This window comes from Phyllobates terribilis, unplaced genomic scaffold (genome assembly GCF_046119375.1).
Source record: "Phyllobates terribilis strain yellow unplaced genomic scaffold, ASM4611937v1 Scaffold_9__5_contigs__length_417890890, whole genome shotgun sequence".
In the NCBI taxonomy this organism is placed as follows: Eukaryota; Metazoa; Chordata; class Amphibia; order Anura; family Dendrobatidae; genus Phyllobates; species Phyllobates terribilis.
This window is the reverse complement of record NW_027362769.1, coordinates 400,365,051-400,391,360: the sequence shown is the minus strand read 5'-3', so window position 1 is coordinate 400,391,360 and position 26,310 is coordinate 400,365,051. Positions and strand designations below refer to the sequence as shown.

The following is a 26,310-nucleotide window of genomic DNA, read 5'->3' as shown; positions in this document are numbered from 1 at the left end:
ACTTAAAGAGTTACAGAATTCCCCCGTGCACGGTTTTTCAGTCCTCACCGGTGAGGGAAAGATGTTGGATTCCCGGCCAATGCACCAAAATGTCAGTGGAATTTTCTTCCAATCCTTACCAATTAGAAATCATCCACACCTGAATTCATAAAATAATCTGTTATATATTGATCATGCAGCATGGAGACAAAATGAAAACCAACAAATCATTAGCTTAATCATAATGTCTACCCTCATTTCATTCCATGGCAGTTATATAGGTAAAAAATAAAGGCGTGTCATAATAATGATTCTAGTACAGGAAAATACAGAAGACGAAATGCAGCTGTTATGTGAAGGTCAAATAATCTGGCTGTAACTTCTAACTATTACATTTTAACGAGTGAGTGAAGACTTCAGCTAACTAGAAAGGAATTAAACAACAAACCCACAGATGTTCACTTAGAGATAATAATTAGTAGATATAAGACTGAGTCTAATGTATATGTATATACAGTGGTGTCCAAAAGTATTGGCACCACTGCAATTCTGTCAGATAATACTCAGTTTCTTCCTGAAAATGATTGCAATCACAAATTCTTTGGTCTTATTATCTTCATTTAATTTGTTGCAAGGAAAAAACACAAAAGAGAATGAAGCAAAAATCAAATCATTGATCATTTCACACAAAACTCCAAAAATGGGCCGGACAAAAGTATTGGCACCCTCAGCCTAATACTTGGTTGCACAACCTTTAGCCAAAATAACTGCAAACAACCGCTTCCGGTAACCATCAATGAGTTTCTTACAATGCTCTGCTGGAATTGTAGACCATTCTTCTTTGGCAAACTGCTCCAGGTCCCTGATATTTGAAGGGTGCCTTCTCCAAACTGCCATTTTGAGATCTCTCCACAGGTGTTCTATGGAATTCAGGTCTGGACTCATTGCTGGCCACCTTAGAAGTCTCCAGTGCTATCTCTCAAACCATTTTACAGTGCTTTTGGAAGTGTGTTTTGGGTCATTGTCCTGCTGGAAGACCCATGACCTCTGAGGGAGACCCAGCTTTCTCACACTGGGCCCTACATTATGCTGCAAAATTTGTTGGTAGTCTTCAGACTTCATAATGCCATGCACATGGTCAAGCAGTCCAGTGCCAGAGGCAGCAAAGCAACCCCAAAACATCAGGGAACCTCCGCCATGTTTGACTGTAGGGACCGTGTTCTTTTCTTTGAATGCCTCTTTTTTTTCCTGCACACTCTATGTTGATGCTTTTTCCCAAAAAGCTCTACTTTTGTCTTATCTGACCAGAGAACATTCTTCCAAAACGTTTTAGGCTTTCTGAGGTAAGTTTTGGCAAACTCCAGCCTGGCTTTTTATGTCTCGGGGTAAGAAGTGTGGTCTTCCTGGGTATCCTACCATACAGTCTCTTTTCATTCAGATGCCGACAGATAGTACGGGTTGACACTGTTGTACCCTCGGACTGCAGGGCAGCTTGAACTTGTTTGGATGTTAGTCGAGGTTCTTTATCCACCATCCGCACCATCTTGCGTTGAAATCTCTCGTCAATTTTTCTTTTCCGTCCACATCTAGGGAGGTTAGCCACAGTGCCATGGGCTTTATGCTTCTTGATGACACTGCGCACGGAAGACACAGGAACATTCAGGTCTTTGGAGATGGACTTGTAGCCTTGAGATTGCTCATGCTTCCTCACAATTTGGTTTCTCAAGTCCTCAGACAGTTCTTTGGTCTTCTTTCTTTTCTCCATGCTCAATGTGGTCCACACAAGGACACAGGACAGAGGTTGAGTCAACTTTAATCCATGTTAACTGGCTGCAAGTGTGATTTAGTTATTGCCAACACCTGTTAGGTGCCACAGGTAAGTTACAGGTGCTGTTAATTACACCAATTAGAGAAGCATCACAGGATTTTTCAAACAGTGCCAATACTTTTGTCCACCCCCTTTTTTAGGTTTGGTGTGGAATTATATCCAATTTGGCTTTAGGACAATTATTTTTGTGTTTTTTCATTGAAGACAAATTAAATGAAGAGAATAATAACAAAGAATTTGTGATTGCAATCATTTTCAGGAAGAAACTCAGTATTATCTGACAGAATTGCAGGGGTGCCAATACTTTTGGCCTCCACTGTATGTATTGTACCTTCTAAAAGTCTATATAATAATGATTATTAAAATAAGGAAGAAATGTATTACAATTATTATAACAATGTTGGTCTCCTTCTAGGGAAGAAGCCTTATATCATTGATTCTCTTTCTGTTTTTCTCCAGCCTTGTCCACCTCCGCATCACAGTCGGTGTGTGGGTCTCCAGCCTTCTCCAGCCGGATCGTTGGTGGCACTGATGCAGTAGATGGACAGTGGCCCTGGCAGGCTAGTATACAGGATCAGGACGGCAATTTCTGTGGAGGATCCTTGATCTCCAGCCAGTGGGTGCTGAGTGCCGCTCATTGCTTCAAACCGTAGGTTTTCCACATGTATCTCATCTATGATGCTTCACATATTACTGACAATCCCAGAATCATTAGAGATCAACGTATAAAGACTTTCTTGTCACTGCTTCTTCCTGCCTTTGATATCTAAATGAGGCTGAAGAGCTATGGTAGATCTGAAGCCTCTATCACCCCAGTTCTATACCCTGCCCCTGCTTTACTGGTGACTCCTTTGGCCCACCCCTGCTTTACTGATGGCTCCTTCAGCCCACCCCTGCTTTACTGATGGCTCCTTCGGCCTACCCATGCTTTACTGATGGCTCCTTCAGCCCACCCCTGATTTACTGATTGCTCCTTCGGCCCACCCCTGCTTTACTGATGGCTACTTCGGCCCACCCCTGCTTTACTGATGGCTCCTTCGGCCCACCCCTGCTTTACTGATGGCTCCTTCGGCCCACCCCTGCTTTACTGATGGCTCCTTCGGCCCACCCCTGCTTTACTGATGGCTCCTTCGGCCCACCCCTGCTTTACTGATGGCTCCTTCAGCCCACCCCTGCTTTACTGATGGCTCCTTCAGTCCACCCCTGCTTTACTGATCGCTCCTTCGCTTAAAGTCCCACAACATAAAGGCTGTAAGTCAAGCAGGAAGAGGTATCACATTATGACCCTACCCCCCAAAAGATGTACTTTCTTCTTCTTGGGAAATTCTCTGTACTCCTGATGAAAATGCTCTCATTGCTATGTGACTTTCTGTCTGTCTTACTACATGAATATCACACAACTCTCCTGAAATACTCTGTCCTGCTGTGGACCTTGCAGCTTTCATTAATTCCCAGTCTGTGACCCCTCGCCAGCTTAGAGTACTCCTTTATTTGTATAATCTAGAAAAAATATTATCATCCAGAAGAAAGTCTTGCTCATTGGTAATCAGTTGTGAATTTTATAGGTATATTTATTTCTGGTCACTCTTCAGGATTCGCCCTCTTGCTAACATTAAGGTGCTACTGGGCGCGTACACTCTGTCTCTGGACAATCCGAACAGTGTTTTGAAGAGGATAGACTCTGTTTACAAACCTCCGGACTATACAAGTGCCGCTCACACATGGGACATCGCTCTGGTGAAGCTCGACAGTCCGGTCTCCTACACCAAGTACATCCAGCCCATCTGCCTACCCTCCGCCTCTGTCACCTTCCCCAATGGCCTGGAGTGCTGGGTCACCGGCTGGGGAGATATAGATAATTATGGTAAGTGATGCTTAGTCCTTCACCAAAAAGTGAAGGTACAAAAGTAGGGCAGCACCCCTGGTACACTTGTCCATCAAAATCAAAATCAAGGAAGGGAAGCTGTCCTTCTGACAGGACCTGTGGTGGTAGTCACACTTTTGCAGTTGGTTTTATCTTCTCAGCTCCGTATTTTCAATCTGAATTCTTGGTTATATACAATAAGTAAGATAAAATTATTATTTCACAAATTCACAAATACAGCTGTTTATGAATCAACCAAATGCCATGAGCTCTAACTTGATGCCATCTTTTGGTAGATGTTACACGCACTCCGCTAGGTTCAGATAGGGCGAGATGGGTTTCATGAATTCGTTGGAATCCGGGGGGAACAGTTACTCAGGGCGACCATAGGCTGCAGCTTTTCTCAGGCGCACGATAGATCCAATTGTTGACCAGACACATGTGACAAGAGTCTTTTTCAACAGTTTAACAGTAGAGTTTATTCAAGTACGACCAGTACCATTTAATTATTTGAAGAAACAGGCTTCACCACAGTACAGTCTATTAAAGCAGGCACAGTAACGACAGTCTTTTCAGTAGCACAGTTCAGCACAGATTAGATCTCTTAGCATCACACTTCTATGCATACACAACCACAGGCTTTTCCTTCACAAGGACACAATAGTACACATCATTCTTTATCCTGCATGGAGATGGAGGGGGGAGGGTTTGATGAGGGAGATGATCCATGTGACACTATCCCTTCCAGTCCTTACCTTCCTGCCCGATAATACTCTGCACTGTTAGTTCAGGGAGTTTATCTGACCTGTATTTAGTTTCTCTCCTGATCTGAGTCCTGTTCAGTTGCCTTCTGTCAGATACAGATAACACACCACCTTCCTCTCCGGCTTCAGCCAGACTACAATAACAAGTTCCCCACAATCCCCCTGGGGCTCTGCTAAAACACTCCCTGTCTCCTGTGACTGTATTAACCCCTCTAGTTGTTGGATGCTTCTGGAGCACAACACTTCCTGTCTCCTGTGCTTGTGTTACTTCTAATAGTTGCTGGATGACTTTGAAGCAACAGCACTACTTCTGCATTTCACACTCTTCCCTCCTTTTTGAATGTTGTCCTCGACATTCGTCTTAATTGGTCAATCCGACCAATTGTTGATACCGCTGTAATACGGTCCTCACGTGTTCAACATGCTCCCGGAAGGTTTTGCTGTGTACCACATTGTCATTCAAGTACGTCTGGCAGATATCATCCCTCAATCCTTCTAAACATATCTCCATGCTCCTCTGGAATTCTGCTGGAGCTGAACTGAGCCCAAAGGGTAAGCGGATCCACTCATATAATCCCCATGGTGTGATGAATGCTGTGAAGGGTCTACTGGACACTTCAACAAACCCTTGATGGTATGCCTTACCCTGATCGAGGACAGAGAACCAGCATATTTTGAATCTTTGGTATCGGGTGCCGATCAGGTACTGACTTTCGATTTAGTTCCCAGTAATCACAGCAGAGTCTCAACGTACCGTCCTTCTTCCTAACACAAACTATATGAGAGGAATAAGACGACTTCGACTTTTGGCCCCAACCTCTGTTGATTAAATCTTGTAAATACTCTTTCACTTCACGTTGTAATGGTTTCGGCACGGACATGTAACTTCTGGTTACTGGGGTCGTGTCTTTCAAATTGATTTTTAATTGCAATGACGGGATACAGCCTAAAGTCATCTTTAGAGAATGCGTGACACTCTTCTCTCAGCATCTGTTTTGCTATCGCTATATCTTCAGCAGTTCCAGGTGTACTGGGGGATCCCAGGACCCTGAGGTGGGTCGTGCAATTTCCTCCCCTGGGCAACTCCTGTTTCTCGGTGGGGAGACTGAATTCACAATAGACCCCCTGGGCTGGTCTCACACTGGCTGGATATACCATTTTAACGGTTTCAATGGGACCTAACACAGTCTTTGGATCCAGTCTAATTTTGTGTTTCGTAGTATTCATCACTGGTACTGTCACTCGAGCAAACCTACCAGTAGACATTGTAAGAACAGTCTCACCTTGAACTAGGCCGTCTGGAAGTTCTGAGGAGTCTTTTGGCACAAACAGTCTTTTCTGGACTTTTCTTCCTGCTTCTACCCGGTCTCCACACCTCACCCCCACCATTTGGTTTGCAGGGATGATGGCTGGGCACCAGCCTATCTTGACTTCTTTTAGGTCCATTGTATTCTGTGCTTTCGTTACTCTAGGCATCACATTTTCTGCCACGGCATTGGGTATGGCAAGTGATGTGGCCATTGCATCCACCACCAGCGTCCCTGCCTTGTGTTTTGTGATGACCTCACTGATTACATTATAACCCAAGATAGGATCCTCTGCCACGTTCTGATCACTGGTCACGAGAAAAGGTACCAACAGCTCAATGGTGTTGCTGTTCTTCGTGGCCCTCAGATGGAAAGTCACTTCCACCCAGCCTATGAAGGGATTTTGGTCTGGTTGACGGCTTTGCCGTGGAGTTCCAATGGACCTAAGAGATCTTCTAGCGACCGAAGGCAGGTATGTTGCAGGTAGCGCCTTCTCCATTCTTCATTTAAAAGGCTCTCTTGGGCTCCTGTGTCCCACAGTGCTTTTACCAGGAGTCCATCTAGCTGGCACTGTATAAAGCACCTTTCACCGATTAGGCTGATGAGGCTGTATTTACTGACCAAGGAATCCTCCTCCCAGGAGTACATCGTTTGACCTCCGCACTGGGCATTAAGTAATTGATGCCCCTGTCTCTCTTGCAGCTGTTATAGACGGGAATACACTTGGGGATAGTACTGATGCAGCTGTTTTACCTCATGCGCCGTTCTGGGGTTTGGTGGGATTTGGATTTTCTTCTGGGGCCTCCTCCGTGTCGCGGTTACCAGTCGCACTGGCAACCTCCTGTCTTTTAACCTAAACGACCATGACCATTGGCATTCTTTGGCATAATGTCCTTCCTTACCACATCTTAGACAGTGGACACACACCGTACTCTGATTTGATGAACGGCATGCTTCACAAGCCTGTTATCTTCTGTTTTGGAACCCACTCCTGGGTCTGAGGGATACAGGTTCTTGCCAGGAACTAATCAGCTTTTTCACCTCAATCAACTCGGCTCGCAGTTCTCCTATTACTTCCTCCCAGTCAGCGCTGGCGATCCTCTCTTTTGTTGGTGATTTAAGGTTCCCTCTTGGAGGCGGCAGTGGAGGGTCTCCATGATGATCTTTGGACTGGCCACCTGGGGTCTCCAACTTCAGTTGACTCATTTTGGTGATTTTAGATGCAGAGCCTCTCTTTAGCTTCTGTTCGCTCTCTGACTTCAAACTAGCTGCCTCATTATTTTTTTCAATTAGGACGTCACCCAGAATGCCAGGACCTTCTAGGTACTGTTTCAGCTGCAACTTGTTGTCTTTGCTGATTAACCCCATTCCCAATGATCTCAAGAACTTCTTCTGGACTAGTCCAGCAACAAACTTCTCTTCCGCTTCTATATCTCTGGATGCAAACAACAGTCTATCCTTCAGTTCAATTGCTCTGACCAAGAAACTTTGGGGTGATTCATTATTTTTCTATGAGAGGTTAATAAGTCGGTGGAACAATTCTGAAGAAATCTCTTCTTTATAGTGCCCTTTTAAAATCATCTTCAGCTGTTGCAAGGTCAATTGACTCTTCATTTCTAGCATACTACAGAGGTCCTGGGCTGATTGCTTTCACCGCCCCCTCAACGATCTCATCTTGCTGGTAGCCTTTCTGTAAGTCTGCATAGATCTGGTGCAACAAGTTCCTATAAGACAGTCTCTCTTTCTGTTTACACTCTCCAATCTGTCCCAGCTCACTAATTCTGTCCATTTATATTTCCACATCCATTGCTGCTAGTGAGTTTTCTTTAGGACTGGTCCCCTTTAACTGGTGTAGCAGAGTTGAATTGAGGTGCTGTGCTGCTGTGTTTCTCCAGACACTTTTCCTCTTCTCCCTATACACGTAATTCCCACTCAGGACTCCCCGTACGGGCCACCAATGTTACACGCACGACGCTAGTTTCAGTTAGGGCGAGACGGGTTTCATGAATTCGTCGGAATCCTGGGTGAACAGTTACTCAGGGAGACCATAGGCTGCAGCTTCTCTCAGGCACACGATAGATGCAATTGCTGACCAGACATATCTGACAGGAGTCTTTTTCAACAGTTTAACAGTGGAGTTCATTCAAGTACGACCAGTATCATTTAAATCTTTGAAGAAACAGGCTTCACCACAGTACAGTCTATTAAAGCTGGTACAGTAACGGCAGTCTCTTCAGTAGCACAGTTCAGCTCAGATCAGATCTCTTACCAGCACACTTCTATGTATATACAACCACAGGCTTTTCCTTCACAAGGATTCAATAGTACATAGCATTCTTTATCCTGCATAGAGATGATGGGGGGGAGGGTTTGATGAGGGAGATGATCCATGTGACACAATTCCTTCCAGTCCTTATCTTCCTGCCCGATAATACTCTGCACTGTTAGTTCAGGGAGTTTATCTGACCTGTGTTTTGTTTCTCTCCTGATTGGAGTCCTGTTCAGTTGTCTTCTGTCAGATACAGATAACACACCACCTTTCTCTTTGGCTTCAGCCAGACTACAATAACAAGTTCCCCACAATCCTCCTGGAGCTCTGCTAAAACACTCCCTGTCTCCTGTGACTGTGTTAACCCCTCTAGTTGCTGGATGCTTCTGGAGCTCAACACTTCCTGTCTCCTGTGCTTGTGTTACTTCTAATAGTTGCTGGATGCTTTTGAAGCACCAGGACTACTTCTGCATGTCACATAGAAGCTGAGGATCTGGATCACTGCTTGCCAACGCATTATATATTGTCCTGCACAAATGCTTGTGATTCCTGGAGGACCTTCCCCAGAAGCTGTGGAGCCCATAGATCTCAGAGATTTTATTGAAGGCCGAGGCATAATTCTGTGATTTCCTGACTTTTGTCTGCTCATTTTATTAGTGAGTCTGCCCTATCCGAACACTCTGCAGAATGTGAAGGTGCCGCTGATGGATCATAAGACGTGTGATGAAATGTATCACTGGAACACAGGTATCAGCAGCTCTTACACTATAGTGGATGACACCATGATATGTGCTGGATACACCGAAGGAGGGAAAGACTCTTGTCAGGTGAGAACGCCATATTCTGGTAAAATAATCCATCAAAAGGAAAAGGGGTTTGCTTACCGACTTTCTGACATCAAATGGACTTTCCCAAGAAAAGGGATAACTTTCTAATCACTGGGGGTCAAACTACTTTGACTCCCATCAATCCTGAGAAATAGCTGGTTCGTATACTCAGCTCGACAATGAATAAAATGTGTAACATACCTGGCGGCGTCCTTGCATGGTGGTCCATCTCCCACTGTGCAAGAGGGCGCACTTGATCTCCTGTCCAGAATGTCTCTCTGGCTTCCCTCCATGCTGTCTGTTTGTGTCTGTTTCTGCTGCTTAAGGGCGGCGCCCGATCACTTCCTGCCTTTTGTACCTGCTGTGGGTCACGCCCCTTGTGCGTCCTCAGCCTATTGCTGTCTGTCACTTGGTATATAGCTCAGCAGCTCCCTTCTATCCCTGCCTGAGCATAGTGTTTCCTTCAGTGTGTGCTTGCACTCTGAAGGTGCCAGGTCCCGTCTCTTGTCTCCTGCTTTTTGTATCAGTTCCCGTGTCTGAACTGAGTCCTGTATGTCTCCTGCTTTGCGGTATCAGCTCCCGTGTCTGAACTGTGTCCTGTATGTCTCCTGCTTTGCGGTATCAGCTCCCGTGTCTGAACTGAGTCCTGTATGTCTCCTGCTTTGCGGTATCAGCTCCCGTGTCTGAACTGACTCCTTTCTGTGTTCTCTTGTCTGTCCTGTCTGAACACGCTCCTAGCCTGTTCCTCCTGCCTTCTAGGGGCCGATTACCTAGACCCGTTCCTGTATCTTGTCTGGCCTGTCTGGGCACGCTCCTGGCCTGTTCCTCCCGCCTTCTAGGGGCCGATTGCCTGGACCCGCTCCTGTGTCTTGTCTGTCCTGTCTGGACACGCTCCTTGCCTGTTCGTCCTGCCTCTCTGGGGGCAGTATTCCCGGACCCGCTCCTGTATCCCGCTGCAGTGTCGGTCTCCTCCGTACACTCAGTTCCAGTCTGAACTCTCTCCTGTCCTTTACCTGTTTTGCCTCTATGTCCGTTCCCTTCCTTTTTCTGCAGAGTCTGAACTCGTACCTAACTCCTGCTTGTTGTCTCTGCAAGTACTGTGTGAGTATCTGGCTTTGTCTTTCCCTTCCTGTCTGTTCCGTGTGAACAGAGCCCTGTCCTCCCTGCTCAGCCTTGTCTGCACTCTAGCTGTGCTTGCCTGTAACCCTCTGCCTGTATTGTTCCTTAGTCCCGGTGTGTACTGGGTCCTATGCCGCCTGTGTTCCTACCTGCTAGTGCCTCCCTGTCTGCACTCTAGCTGTGCTTGCCTTTACCCCCCTGCCTGCATACCCGCCTGCCTGCATACCAGTCGTGCCTGCCTATACCCACCAGTCTGTGTGCCAGCCTACCAGCCTGTTCCTGTATTCCCCTGTGTGGGTCAACAGCCGTGTCCGGGGTCTGTCCTGGAGTAGCACCTGGTCCCTCTGCTCGGTTCCTCCTTGGTGCACTGGCGTCGTATGCCGTCGTGCGACCCTGGTCGGATCGGGTGAATACTTAGTCACGCCCCTCCAGGCATTCACTCTCCGGCACGGTCCAGTGGAATCACTACCAATCACACGCACACGCCGCTTAGCCCGGGCGTGTGCATAACAAAATGTTGGAGTGGAGCTCCATCAGAGGAGTCTCTGCGGAGCTCCATTCTTGGCTTTTCTGCAAATCCTTGGGAAAACCCTTTTAGTAGTTAGGGTATTATGATTCCGTTCAGTCCTGTCTTCTCTATCTTGGTCTGTGACTATTTTCTGTTTAACTGGATAGAACCTATAAACCCAACACTTTTGTAATAAGGAAAGTGGTAGACAGAGTCAGAAAGTACACTAAAAAATAGGCGAGAAATCAGCTCTGATGCTTGTAGCCCGAGCTCCTGGTACGAGACCAACAGAGGAGGAAGAGTAGAGAGAATGGTGAGGCATCATATCGGCAGACGCTTTGTTGGTCCTGATAGTCCTCCTCTCGCGGGAGCTTTCACTGGATCGTTAGGCTGCTGGACGTTTCCACATTCTCTATCGAATTTGTAAGGAAAACTTGGAAAAGATCTCTCTCGTCTTATGGTCGAGGCTATTTGAAAATGTATATAGAGCTGAGGTTACAGTAAAAAAGAATATAGGAAAGTATTAACGAAAGAATAAAAGAAATGTGACAACATAAGATCGTCACAAAATAGCAGCCAGGGGAGATCTGACTACAGAGGGCAGTTTGTTATTGGGGCTTTTATGTCCTTTTGACATTAGGTTATAGTTTATACTTCTGTACCTTCCGCAGGTGGAATATTCCTCAGTATTTTATCTCCATATATTGATTGTTTTTAAATGTTGACGTGTTGAGGACATTGATGTCTTCCAGGGGGACTCCGGGGGACCTCTAATGTGTAAAGTCCAAGGCATCTGGTACCAAGCAGGTGTTGTAAGTTGGGGAGACAGATGTGCTCTACTGTATCGCCCTGGGGTGTACACCCTGGTACCGGTCTATACATCATGGATCCAGAGCTACGTGCCAGATGTGACATTTTACCCTTTAAATATATCCGCAACAACTTCAAAGCCTAAAGGTAACGGGATGGTGTTCACTTAGTCCTCTTTCTTTTTAGTTCTGGTTTTAGTTTGTTTTTTTCATAATATCTGGCATAAAATGATCTTACGTCAGCCCCATATTGGGTGCTCGAGCCTCCATAGCGCCTATAACAGTCTGTGCAAGTTCATACATGGAGTTGTCGCCCATTAGAAAGCCACAGAAAACTCCACTGAAGACCAACTTGTGACTGAAGACAGTGACTGAAGACCAACTTGTGACTGAAGACAGTGACTGAAGACCAACTTGTGACTGAAGACAGTGACTGAAGACCAACTTGTGACTGAAGACAGTGACTGAAGACCAACTTGTTAATACACAGGGATCAGTGCAGGGAAATACTCAGTATGGAGCTCTAATCTTCAGGTTCAACCCTATAATTACAGCACTGCGCCAAGTTTGGTGATGGAAATTGCGGTACACTGACAGCACTTGTGAGGAGCGAGATCAGGAGCGGAGTCCTCACCATCGGCAGGGGAGCTAATCTGTCTTCTACGACCAATACACTGCTACACTGGGTGTGGTTAACGCTACCACTGTTCATACTGACTATTCAACTTTCTATGTGCCCCAATCCATAGTGGCCACAGCATCTAGATGGTTCAGAGTAGGATGAGCTTTCCTCTTTATCCCCATTGGCTCACTGACGATGCGATCGCAGGATGCCAATGATTGCAATCGCAACTGAAAACCTAATAACGGCTTACAGTCTATGGAAGACTTTTAGGCCCTACAAGCAACATGACCTGCTAGTGTAAAACTGACAGTTATAATGCACTGCAATACATAAGTATTGCAGTGCATTACACCCTGGGTTTCCAACTCTTCGTAAATTTACGGACAGTCCATAAAAATCTGGTGATTTTCTTTGCCATCTGTGATTTTTTTTTTTTTTTCCCAAAATTTGTTGTGCGCATGCGCTAAAGAGCTGCCATGTGCGGTACAAACAGGACTTCTCCAGAAGAAGGACGACATCGGCGCGAGGAGAGAAGATCATCCAGTCCCCGCCGAGCGCGTCGAGTCTTCATTTGAATATTCTGCCTACAGCGTTACCGCCGCCCAAATCTATACATTTGATATTGCCTCAGCCGTAGCATCCAACCCGTACTACAAAACTAGAGCGTCACTTAACGCAACCGATACAAATATAAAATTAATTCATTAAAGCAAAAATAAAGACGAACTACTATCACCTTTCCTCAAAAAGTAGCTAAAAAGTCACATGACAACAAAACTTCTACCAACAAAACTACCAGACCTCACACTTCTCCGTCACAGAAAAAATAAAAACATTTGCAGCTCTGACAACACAAAAAACATATATATACAGTACAGACCAAAAGTTTGGACACACCTTCTCATTTAAAGATTTTTCTGTATTTTCATGACTATGAAAATTGTACATTCTCACTGAAGGCATCAAAACTATGAATTACCACATGTGGAATTATATACTTAACAAAAAAGTGTGAAACAACTGAAAATATGTCTTATATTCTAGGTTCCTCAAAGTAGCCACCTTTTGCTTTGATGACTGCTTTGCACACTCTTGGCATTCTCTTGATGAGCTTCAAGAGGTAGTCACCGGAAATGGTCTTCCAACAATCTTGAAGGAGTTCCCAGAGATGCTTAGCACTTGTTGGCCCTTTTGCCTTCACTCTGTGGTCCAGCTCACCCCAAACCATCTCGATTGGGTTCAGGTTGTTACGGGTCCGGGAGGTAGAACCTCTTTGCTGCGGTGCAAGGAGGGACTCAGAGGGGCGTAATTAGGTATCCACTTGGAGTGACCAAGGTCGTACGGCGGCTCAATCGACTCCGTGACCAGGGAGGGTCCGAGCAGAGGGACCAGGTGCTACTCTGGGGACGACCTTGTAAGGGAGCAGGTGACTCCCACGGTACAGAAGACAGGGACTGACCGGTATAGCAGAAGGGCACAGCAGGCAGGTAGTCACGGTAAGTGCTGGCAGGAGTTTCTAGGTAGGCTGTCGGGCGGTCACGGCAAGTGACAGCAGAAGTCTCTAGGTAGGCTGGCAGGTGGTCACGGCAAGTGACGGCAGGAGTCTCTAGGTAGGCTGTCGGGTGGTCACGGCAATTGGCGGCAGAAGTCTCTAGGTAGGCTGGCAGGTGGTCACGGCAAGTGACGGCAGGAGTCTCTAGGTAGGCTGGCAGGTGGTCACGGCAAGTGACGGCAGGAGCCTCAGTGTAGGCTCGACAGGTAACGGGCAGGTGACAGACAGGTGCTTCCAGGTAAGCGGGCTGGCAGGTACGGCAGGTAACAGGCAAGTGGCTCCAGGTAAGCAGGCGGGCAGGCATGGCAGGTAACAGGCAGGTGTGACGCTCACAGCCTTCCCTGGGAAATGGGGTACTTGGAGCCGGGTCAGATGTTGGGGAGGCAGTCGTGGCCTGGACCCGTTCCGTGCCCAGGGCCGTCACATTAAAAAGTAATGGGCTTTCAGGGTTGAGTGGTATTTATCGACTACGCCACCTGTAGTGTCTGGTGATGCGCCACCAGCGCTGCTAGCAGTCCTCTGAGGCTGGATGTAGTGGCAGCAGGCGATGTTATAACTCCCCACAGGCAGAGCAGGGCCTCAGGGCAGATGTGACAGGAGGATGGGGAGAGTAGTCCTGGGTCACTCAGGTGCTGTGTTGTGCAGTGCAGAAATGAAGGAGCCAGAGGCCTTAGGGATAGTCTTCCAGGTCTTTTACTCACAGTTCTTTTTACAGCATTAGCAAGGCTTCTCCCTGCTCCTCACGGATCACTGCGGCCACCAGGGATGAGGGCTCAGCACACCCAAGGTATTCAGGTACTTCGATCAGGACCCTCCGAGTGTTCCTAACAGTCCCCTTTGAACCTCTCCTGTGTGTGTGGTGCATACTTGCCTCCCATAGGTCAGGAGTGTGTAGTGTTGAATGTAGATTCAGGGTCCTGACCAGTGCACCTTCCTTACCTGGGTGAGGAGACACTACACCTGCTGACAGGCTGCAGTATCGCCCCTTGTGGCGACTGAACCCTCAGGGGCGTCACATTCCCCCCTGGTAAAACACAGCACGTCCGCGGGCTGCAAAGAGAGCAAAGCATGGTACAGACTTTTTATGCATTTATATAACAACATTAAAACATTCTTCCCATTATGGGAGGCTCATTTTCTTGTAACGTTGCAAACTTTTAAATAGTACAATATATAAAACATTATATAACTAGAAAACTTTGCCAAAGGGGCGAGTCCAGCAGCATGAGGGACCCGTCCAAACCCTCAACGTAGGCCCTGGGGTGGCTGCAGGGCATGAAGATCCCGAGCTGGACCTCCAGGAGTGCCTCTCCAGACAGGTTTTTACCTCTGAGGTCAGACGTTGGGCTATAAAACGGATTCCCGCCCCCCCCTGGTTGTCCCAGGCCATCTCTTCCGCCGCCGGGCAAGCGACTGGAGGCGCAGGTAGCGGCGACAGCAGGGGTTGCTGGAAGTCCTCATCCTTGTGCGGACTAGTCCGGGTTGGGGCAGATGGTCAGCCCAAGAAACGTGGGATCCTCTGAACTGGGAGTCGGAAGGCATAGCAGGCTTCCGGAGGCTGCGGCGGCTTGGGCCTCAGGATCCGGGGCGAACAACTGCTCCCAGGGTAGCGCCCGAGGATGGGGGTGCCGGCATGAGATCCAGGAGGGCCACATTGCGTCCCGCACCCGGGATAGGGGTTTTCTCCTTACCCGTTCCGGGGCTGCACGGTGCCTCCTGGGCTTCCTCCGCCTGGGCTGCGGCCTCTTCGACCCTCCGTATCAGGTCCTTCGTTTCACCGCGGAGGAACTCGGCCTCCTCCGGGATCAGGTGAATTCCCTCCATACCGAGGGAGGTAGCAGCTCGTGGGCCAACGTTGGAGGACTCGGAAGAACTCTCCTCGGCGGCATCCATTACTGCTGCTGGGTGCGGTAAGTCTCGGACTGTTATGGCCGCACCTTGTTGTTTCCTTCGTCTCCACCTCTTTTTGGGGCGGCTCCAGGGCGGCAGGCTGACAGGCACTCCTTCGGTCGTCCCCTCCGGGGTGACGGACACTACCCCGCGGACAGTCTCTAATGGAAGGGGTGGTCTGCACTTTTGGCGCCATTGGGGAGCCAGGCCCACGATGGGAGGTGCTGAGACGCTGTCCTTTCTGCATATTATGGCGTCCGTTCTTCTTGGGCTGGCGCCATTTTAAGTGAAAAACGACAGTCTGTGGAAAAAGGCGCGCAGTACCCGGTAGCAATGGGCAGCTCCTTCCTTTGCTGCGGGCACGCGATCCTGCCGACTACGCCAAGTTGTGACGCTCACAGCCTTCCCTGGGAAATGGGGTACTCGGAGCTGGGTTAGATGCTGGGGAGGCAGTCGTGGCCTGGACCCGTTCCGTGCCCAGGGCCGTCACATGAAAAAGTAATGGGCTTTCAGGGTTGAGTGGTATTTATCGACTACGCCACCTGTGGTGTCTGGTGATGCGCCACCAGCGCTGCTAGCAGTCCTCTGAGGCTGGATGTAGTGGCAGCAGGCGATGTTATAACTCCCCACAGGCGGAGCAGGGCCTCAGGGCAGATGTGACAGGAGGATGGGGAGAGTAGTCCTGGGTCGCTCAGGTGCTGTGTGGTGCAGTGCAGAAATGAAGGAACCAGAGGCCATAGGGATAGTCTTCCAGGTCTTTTACTCACAGTTCTTTTAAGCAGCGGCAAGGCTTCTCCCAGCATCTCACGGATCACTGCGGACACCAGGGATGAGGGCTCAGCGCACCCAAGGTATTCAAGTTCCTCGATCAGGACCCTCCGAGTGTTCCTAACTGTCCCCCTTTGAACCTCTCCTGTCCGTGTGCGTGCAAAGGCTGGGTCTCCCTCTGGACTATGCACAGATATAGGGTAAGGCGGCAATTCCGTTCCACCTGTCACCCGACGAGATCCACTGTAGCCTACCGGGCTTCTCTGACAGAGACGTGTAGTGGCAAAGTCAGATGTCGGGGGCCGGTACCCCTCTTGCAGCAGGAGTCCCTCTGGCAGGGCCAGAATGGAGAGTACAGGTGGCGTACGCCGCTCCGTCCGTGCTCCCTGGGATCCTTTTGCTTGTGGAGCTGTTTCACTATAGCTCCCGACCTTCTTAAGCAAGGGAACTTGACCGGGGTAGAGACACTGTTAACTCATACCCGCTCTTCGTGTCAAGGTCAGAGCACGAGGACCGTGCATCGTCAGCACACTGCAGGCTCCTACACAAGGCCACTGCCAGCTGCAAAGACCACAATCAAAGAACTTTGTGCTTAAGATGGCTGGCTATTATATATGAAACTATGTGTGCAAACTAAAACTGTGTTCTACCCTTCACCCACTACATGGTTCCCCTAACTTTTGGTTCCACTCACTTGTGATCCTGCTGAGGCAGCACTATGGTACATACTTGCCTCCCATAGGTCAGGAGTGTGTAGTGTTGAATGGTGATTCAGGGTCCAGACCAGTGCACCTTCCTTACCTGGGTGAGGAGACACTACACCTGCTGACAGGCTGCAGTATTCCCCCTTGTGGCGACCGAACCCTCAGGGGCGCCACACAGGTGCTTCCAGGTAAGCGGGCTGGCAGGCACGGCAGGTAACAGGCAGGTAACAGGCAGGCGAGCAGGACTAGTCAGGCTAGCAGTGGGACCTGAGGGCTGAAGCAAAGGTAAGTATACTGTGCGACAACTGTTGCTCGGGCACCTCCATTTTGGAGGCGGTGCCTTATACTGTATATGGGAGGACTATTGGCCAGGGACTCCTTAGGACAGCGCACGGCCGCCTTTAAGAGGGAGGGAGCGTGCGTGCACCCTAAGCACAGTGCCTGGGAAGCTGCGCGCGCCGGCAGCAGCAGGAAGAGGAGCGCTGGAGAACGCAGAGCGGGGAGCGCGGGGAGCGAGGAGGTGAGTGGGACGGCGTCTCTGCCTGGCAGGGGGCAGAGACGCCGATGCTGCACAGGTCTTGTGACTGTGGAGGCCAGGTCATCTGGTGTAGCACCCCATCACTCTCCTTCTTGGTCAAATAGCCCTTACACAGCCTGGAGGTGTTTGGGGTCATTGTCCTGTTGAAAAATAAAAGATAGTCCAACTAAACGCAAACCGGATGGAATAGCATGCCACTGCAAGATGCTGTGGTAGCCATGCTGGTTCAGTATGCCTTCAATTTTGAATAAATCCCCAACAGTGTCACCAACAAAGCACCCCCACACCATCACACCTCCTCCTCCATGCTTCACGGTGGGAACCAGGCATGTAGAGTCCATCCGTTCACCTTTTCTGCGTCGCACAAAGACACGGTGGTTGGAACTAAAGATCTCAAATTTGGACTCATCAGACCAAAGCACAGATTTCCACTAGTCTAATGTCCATTCCTTGTGTTCTTTAGCCCAAACAAGTCTCTTCTGCTTGTTGCCTGTCCTTAGCAGTGGTTTCCTAGCAGCTATTTTACCATGAAGGCCTGCTGCACAAAGTCTCCTCTTAACAGTTGTTGTAGAGATGTGTCTGCTGCTAGAACTCTGTGTGGCATTGACCTGGTCTCTAATCTGAGCTGCTGTTAACCTGCGATTTCTGAGGCTGGTGACTCGGATAAAGTTATCCTCAGAAGCAGAGGTGACTCTTGGTCTTCCTTTCCTGGGGCGGTCCTCATGTGAGCCAGTTTCTTTGTAGCGCTTGATGGTTTTTGCAACTGCACTTGGGGACACTTTCAAAGTTTGCCCAATTTTTCGGACTGACTGACCTTCATTTCTTAAAGTAATGATGGCCACTCGTTTTTCTTTACTTAGCTGCTTTTTTCTTGCCATAATACAAATTCTAACAATCTATTCAGTAGGACTATCAGCTGTGTATCCACTAGACTTCTGCACAACACAACTGATGGTCCCAACCCATTTATAAGGCAAGAAATCCCACTTATTAAACCTGACAGGGCACACCTGTGAAGTGAAAACCATTTCCGGTGACTACCTCTTGAAGCTGAACAAGAGAATGCCAAGAGTGTGCAAAGCAGTCATCAAAGCAAAAGGTGGCTACTGTGAAGAACCTAGAATATAAGACATATCTTCAGTTGTTTCACACTTTTTTGTTAAGTATATAATTCCACATGTGTAAATTTATAGTTTTGATGCCTTCAGTGTGAATGTACAATTTTCATAGTCATAAAAATACAGAAAAATCTTTAAATGAGAAGGTGTGTCCAAACTTTTGGTCTGTACTATATATATATATATATATATATATATATATATATATATACTATCGTTCAAAAGTTTGGGGTCATTTAGAAATGTCATTATTTTTGAAAGAAAAGCACATTTTTTTTCAATGAAGCTAACTTTAAATGAATCAGAAATCCACTCTATACATTGTTAATGTGGTAAATGACTATTCTAGCTGCAAACGTCTTGTTTTTATTGCAATATCTACATAGGTGTATAGAGGCCCATTTCCAACAACCCCCACTCTAGTGTTTTAATGGTACATTGTGTTTGCTAACTGTGTAAGAAGCTAATGGATGTTTAGAAAACCCTAGAAAACCCTTGCACAAGTATGTTCGCCCAGCTGAAAACGGTTTGGCTGATTTGAGAAGCTATAAAATTGACCTTCCTTTGAGCTAGTTGAGAATCTGGAGCATTGCATTTGTTTGTTCTATGAAACTCTCAAAATGGCCAGAAAACGAGAACTTTCATGGGAAACTCGACAGTCTATTCTTGTTCTTAGACATGAAGGATATTCCATGTGAGATATTGCCAAGAAACTGAAGATTTCCTCCAACGGTGTGTACTACTCCCTTCAGAGGAGAGCACAAACAGACTCTAACCAGAGTAGAAGGAGAGCACAAACAGGCTCTAACCAGAGTAGAAAGAGAAGTGGGAGCCGCGCTGCTCAACTGAGCAACAAGACAAGTACATTAGAGTCTCTAGTTTGAGAAATCGACTCCTCACAGCTCCTCAACTGGCAGCTTCATTAAATAGTACACGCAAAACGCCAGTGTCAATGTCCACAGTGAAGAGGCGACTCCGGGATGCTGGCCTTCAGGGCAAAGTGGCAAAGAAAAAGCCATATCTGAGACTGGCTAATAAAAGGAAAAGATTAATATGGGCAAAAGAACACAGACATTGGACAGAGGAAGATTGGAAAAAAGTTTTATGTACAGAAGAATCAAAGTTTGAGGTGTTTGGATCACACAGAAGAACATTTGTGAGACGCAGAACAACTGAAAAGATGCTGGAAGAGTGCCTGATGCCATCTGTCAAGCATGGTGGAGGTAATGTGATGGTCTGGAGTTGCTTTGGTGCTGGTAAAGTGGCAGATGTGTACAAGATAAATGGGATTTTGAATAAGGAAGGCTATCACTTCATTTTGCAACGCCATGCCATACCCTGTGGACAGCGCTTGATTGGAGCCAATTTCATCCTACAACAGGACAATGACCCAAAGCACACCTCCAAATTATGCATGAAGTATTTAGGGAAGAAGCAGGCAGCTGGTATTCTATCTGTAATGGAGGGGCCAGCGCCGTCACCAGATCTCAACCCCATTGAGCTGTTGTGGGAGCAGCTTGACCTTATGTGCCCATCAAGCCAATCCAACTTGTGGAGGGGTTTCAGAAAGCATGGGGGGAAATGTCTCAAGACAAAATCAGCAAATTAACAGCTAGAATGCCAAAGGTCTGCAATGCTGGAATTGCTGCAAAGGAGCAAAGTGTGAAGGAGAAAATCATTCTCTCTAATAAAAATCATTATTTCTGACCTCGTCAATGTCTGGACGATATTTTCTATTCATTTTGCAACTCATTTGATAAATAAAAGTATCATGGAAAACACAAAATTGTCTGGGTGACCCCAAACTTTTGAATGGTGGTATATATATATATATATATATATATATATATATATATATATATATATATATATATATATTTAAATTGGATTTTTATTATGGAAAAATAATAACTTGTAAATAAAATATACACATTTGTCCTTAACCCACTAGTGACCATATAACACAAAACCAGGAATAAATACAAAAAAGGAGAAGTTTCAGTCTTTATTTTTTATATATCTTCTCCTTTTGCTAAACAAATGCACTATAACTGCCCAGTGTGAACCTGGACTTAGCACTGATTTACTTTTACTGTATGTAGCTCAATGTTATTAGAATATTTAGAATCTCCCGAAATTCAGTTTAGACAAAGTCACTCAATTATACTAATAGATCACAGACTGAACATGAGTCAACAGTGTGATGCAGCAGCAAAAAAGGCAAACACAGTTCTGGGATGTATTAAGAGAAGCATACAGTCTAGATCACGTGAAGTCATTATCCCCCTCCTTGGTCAGACCTCATCTGGAATACTGTGTCCGGTTCTGGGCACCACATTGTAAAAAAGACGCTGAAAAACTGGGGCAAGTTCAGAGAAGAGCAACCAGGATGGTGATCGGACTGCAAACTATGTCCTACGAGGAACGGTTAAGGGATCTGGGAATGTTTAAGTGCAAAAGAGATGACTGAGAGGAGACTTAATAGCTGTCTACAAATATCTGAAGGGCTGTCACAGTGTAGAGGGATCAGCTTTATTCTCATTTACACATGGAAACGCGAGAAGCAATGGGATGAAACTGAATGGAGAGAAGACACAGATTAGATATTAGAAGACACTTTTTGACAGTGAGGTGATCAATGAGTGGAACAGGCTGCCACGAGAGGTGGTGAGTTCCCCTTCAATGGACGTCTTCAGAGGCTGGACAGACATCTGTCTGAGATGGTTTCGTGAATCCTGCATTGAGCCGGGAGGTTGGACACGAGGACCCTGGAGGTCCCTTCCAACTCTAACATTCTATGATTCTATGAATTCATTGGAGAGGAACATGGATTTTTCATTAAATTCATTCAATACAAATTGAAGGTGTAACAAAAATCTTATAATCACTTCTCCTCAGCCCTACCCATACCACCGCCGATCTTCTGATCAATGCTTGTATCTTCTATGTTCACTCTTCCATTTTCTGCGTTCTTTCCAGCCGGGGTCTTCTGTTCACTACGCCCCACGTCATGACGGCCCAATGTCTCACGTACGGTGTGACGCATGCTCTGAATGTGCGGCGTGCCCCTTATGGCAGTGGGACATAATGAACAGAAAACACTGCTGGAAGAAAGACAGAAGATGGGAGGATGAAAATAGAAGATAAAGGAGCCAATTAGAGACTTGGCCGAGTCAGGGTAGGTACAGGGAGGACCAAGGATTTTTTGACCCACTTTCCGGCTCTAAATGGGTGCCGCCATTTTGTTGTATTTGCCCAAAGAGAATCACTTTGAGATGAAGTTTATTCACCTCGAATTGATTTCTTCATCACACCGTTGTGTTTTATGTATTTTTTAATCATTGTTTTTTCTTAAGCCATATGTCGATTGAGCAAATTGGTCTGTTATCCATAATTTCTGGGATACCTTTGTAGGAGGGTGACAGAAGACGTCATGGCAGCAAGAGGGTTAACATGTTAACATGTAGTGTGATGTGTTAATTTATGTTGTTTATTTGTCTGATAACAAATTGTTGCCTTTTATCCTTTTCTTAAGAAGTTCTACCTTAAGGCCATCCCTAGGAATAGGGAAGGTTTGTCCACTAGAGGAGCCATACAATGCATAGGGATACAGTTTGCATCACTGAGGTTCGTATATGGTTAATACATTGGGATTAGCCCTTTAGTTGGGAAGGGTTAGATCAGATCTTAGGAGAAAGCACTTCCTAGTTTGAGTCAGTGAAGAAGAGTGGACAGAGGAGTCTAGTCAAGTTCAGAGTGAGGTGTGAGTGGAGTTCAGAGGAAGGCTAAGAAAGCGGATGCACCAGAGGCGAAAGGGTTCTGCCAGTACAAGTCTCCTAAACAGTATGAGGACACATTTGAAGCTTTGTGTGGACGCCGAGACAGTCTTGGGCCTAGGGCCCAGAAGAGGTATTGAGTGTCATATCTCTGTCTCCCCTGTGAGGAAGATGTCAGCCGGGTCACAGCGAAAGGGATAAATGGTGGGCCTCAGGGAAACTGTTATTCCAGGTTGGAAGCTCCTGGGACCAACAGAAGATGTTGAGGCGGGGGCAGGTCGGACAGAACGGAGGCAAGGACTGATAGTAACCTTGACAAAGGGAGCATCACCAAAAACGGACTCTGTCTTAATCTGTACGTGGCAGCCTTGTGTAACTGAATTGCACAGTAAAGCTGAAACTGTTAAATTGGAGCCAAGGTCTCCTGTTTAGTCTGTAGCCCATGGACGGGGAGGTAGCAAGGACTCCCGAATGACAAGTGAGTAAAAAACAAACTCCACAACACACTCAAATCTGACTTCTGTTTAGAAGAGGGGTTTCATGGCAAAGAGAACTCCGTTCTGGCCCACAGCGACCGGCCCGGTGCCCCCTTCACTTTTATTCTTTGTGGTGGAAGCGCCTTTCCTTGGTTCCCTTTCCTCACTTATCTCTAATATTTTGTTATGGTAAATTCTCCAATTTTGCTTTTTCCAGTTGCATCCACCTCCTCCCCCAGGGCGGTATGTGGCTCCCCTCAAGTTTCTCAGCGGATAGTCGGTGGTGTAAATGCTTTGGAAGGGGAATGGCCGTGGCAAGTCAGTCTGTACCGGTATTACAGCCATGTATGTGGCGGATCTCTGATCGCTCCCGAGTGGGTTATGACGGCCGCACATTGTGTATATGGGTTAGTGACCTTCATTTCACACTAAAATTGAGGAACGCAGAAGTATTTCAGATTCGGAGCAGTTCTTGCAGTTCCTTTCTGGTGTAATTCACATGGAGGTGCGGACAGTGTCCATATTAACATGCGAGGCCACGTAGATTGGGATTGTCCAGATTGGGACCATCTCTACAACTGAAGACCAGAGGTTCCGATATGATGATAGGCGATTTAATATTTCATCCGTCACTTCTAGATAATCAAAATTGCAGCTCAATTTCAATTTCCAACCTCCTCAGGAATCCCGATGTTGGCGTTTATACTTTGCGAATGGGAATAGTCAAGATTGGATCTTGGAGCAACTTACATGAACGTACGGCCAGAGTGACGGAAATGATCATTCCCCACTGGTACACGGGAGAAGTGGTTGGCAGGGGAGACATTGCACTGCTAAGGCTTGACACTCCTGTCACCTACACCAAGTACATCATGCCCATCTGTCTGCCAGCTTCATCCGTCACCTTCCCATCTGGCATGGAATGCTGGGTAACCGGCTGGGGGCGAATCACATCAGAAGGTGAGAAACACTAAAAATTCAAGTTTTTAGATTTTACTACAACTTCCAATACATCGGCTGGTGAGCAGTAACGTTTCATTGCAGGAATTGTTCCGTCTTCACTCTCTATGAATTCTCGTTAAGAACGCCAATATCGCTCCGCATAAATCCAATACATTTTTGTGATCTGCTGATAAACCCCAGTTTGCAATCCCCATCACATAAAGAATAACATCTCCCTACATTACCTACAAGGAGGAAGGAGAGAAATGTTTGTTTCAATGTAACTTATAGGGAGATACAAGGAGGCAGCACTATCTGGTGTTTCAGACAGAAGGACAAAAACTGTGTGTACCACATCATTTAGAGGTAGAAACAAGGAGATCATCTGGTCCATAATCATATACAGAGAAAACCAGGAGGACAAAACTGTCTGTACCACATAATTTTAAGATAGAAACAAGGATGCAGCACTATCTGCTCAAAATTTGTTTAAAGGAAAGAGAGGAAGACAAAACTGTTTATACCATTATACCACATCATTTATATGAAGAAACAAGGAGACAGTGCTGTCTGCTCCATGTTTTTTAAGAAGGTAAGCCAAGGGGACTAAACTGTCTGTACCACATCATTTTAAGGTAAAAACAAGGATGTAGCACTATCTGCTCAATTTTTGTTTAAAGGAAAGAGAGGAGGACAAAACTGTTTAAACCACATCATTTATATGAAGAAATAAGGAGATAGCACTGTACGATCGATGTTTTTTAGAAGGTAAGCCAAGGGAACAAAACTTTATGTACCATATAATTTATAGGTAGAAACAAGGAGGCAGCACTATCTGGTCCTTAATCACTACATGGGAAAGAAAAACAGAGAGATGGAGATAGGTGCAGGTTCCTTATTATTGGTGCCAAGCAGTGAGTTGGAGGCAGTATGTTTCTTTCCTTTTTTATCGAGAAAAGGAGACAGGAAAGCAGTAATATCTGTGCCTACTATAGATGAGCATAGCTGATGAAATCTGACTTCCAATATTTACTCAGATACTGTCAGAAACCACGATACAAGTTGAATTTATTGAATATGAATCAAATTGTTGGAAAAAGAGCCATTTATCTTGAAATGATGTCTCTCCAGACCCCGGAGCATGTAGAATAGAGGGTCCGCTCTCTGGCTCTGATCTTCTCTTCCGTTTTCAGACTTCCTCTCTCTTTGGTGCATCCGGTACTCACTAGGCGTCACACCAAGATTTATATCACCCCATGATGTCATGACATCGTCTAGTCGACATCAGAGACACCAAAGAGTGAAGAAGACGGAAGACAGAAGAGAAGACTGGAGATGGAGAGAGCAAGCAAGGTAGCGGAGAACCAGGGTGACCGAAATGGCGCCAGGACAGATGAGCAGCAAGATGACTATGTATGTATATACCTATATAGATTTGCTTTCAAAACCCTTTTTGACCCTAAAAACAAGTAAAATGGTGGCAGCAGGTACTTACATGATTTCTATGAAGAGACAAAGAGACAGTACATTCTATATAATAGGGGTAATACTGTACCTGTATAATTTATAGGAAGAGAGGGGGAGGCAGTACTGCCTGTGCCTACATCATTTACAGGAAGAGAGAGGTAGTGTAATATGTACCTTCATTATATTTAGGGAAAAAAAGAAAGGCAGTACTATCTGTGCCTACATTATTTACCAGAAAACACTGATAGCTTAAAGTAGAAATGCTACTGCCTATCTTCAGGGAAGGGCAGGGGGGGGGGACACTTGCAGCATTCTTAGTAAGAGTCAGGCTAAGCAGCACTGTCTGTGCCTACATCATGTACCTGTAGAGGCAATGTCTGCCCTATAGAAGCTGAAAACAGAAAAGTCCCAAGTGACTGATATGGAAGAAAACTACCAATAGCAGTAACCAGTACATGTATCATCTCCAGAGGCCCTGCCCAATCCTCAGAACCTACAGAAGGTGAATGTTCAACTGATAGATCGAGAACGATGTCACAAGATGTTTCGTGATGGTAACGCGCCTGGAACTGCCCAGATCCTGGATGACATGATATGTGCCGGATATAAAGAAGGACAGAAAAGTCCCTGCAAAGTAAGACATTTATACTTCATTCAGTGTGTTACTCTAAACAACCTCTATATACAGAGTACAAATACATAATGTTATGCTATGAAAGAATAGTGAGCGCAGCTCTGGAGGATAATACAGGATCAGGAATGTAATGTATGTACACAGTGATTGCACCAGCAGAATAGTGAGTGCAGCTCTGGAGTATAATACAGGATGTAACTCAGGATCAGTAATGTAATGTATGTACACAGTGACTGCACCAGCAGAATAGTGAGTGCAGCTCTGGGGTATAATACAGGATGTAACTCAGGATCAGTAATGTAATGTATGTACACAGTGACTGCACCAGCAGAATAGTGAGTGCAGCTCTGGAGTATAATACAGGAGGTAACTCAGGATCAGTAATGTAATGTATGTACACAGTGACTCCACCAGCAGAATAGTGAGTGCAGCTCTGGAGTATAATACAGGATGTAACTCAGGATCAGTAATGTAATGTATGTAAACGGTGACTACACCAGCAGAATAGTGAGTGCAGCTCTGGAGTATAATACAGGATGTAACTTA

At 46.3% G+C, this 26,310-nt stretch overlaps 1 protein-coding gene across 1 annotated transcript in view; it reads left to right on the top strand.

The window, feature by feature from the left end:
* Positions 1-26,310, top strand: part of LOC141162620 (transmembrane protease serine 9-like) — a 231,740-nt gene that overhangs the window by 203,635 nt on the left and 1,795 nt on the right. Inside the window, exons 2-8 of the mRNA XM_073648895.1 lie at positions 2,267-2,456; positions 3,400-3,671; positions 8,669-8,838; positions 11,218-11,422; positions 22,939-23,128; positions 23,404-23,681; positions 25,601-25,764. Of these exons, the coding sequence (XP_073504996.1) occupies positions 2,267-2,456; positions 3,400-3,671; positions 8,669-8,838; positions 11,218-11,422; positions 22,939-23,128; positions 23,404-23,681; positions 25,601-25,764 (1,469 nt within the window). The remainder of the gene's footprint in view (positions 1-2,266; positions 2,457-3,399; positions 3,672-8,668; positions 8,839-11,217; positions 11,423-22,938; positions 23,129-23,403; positions 23,682-25,600; positions 25,765-26,310) is intronic.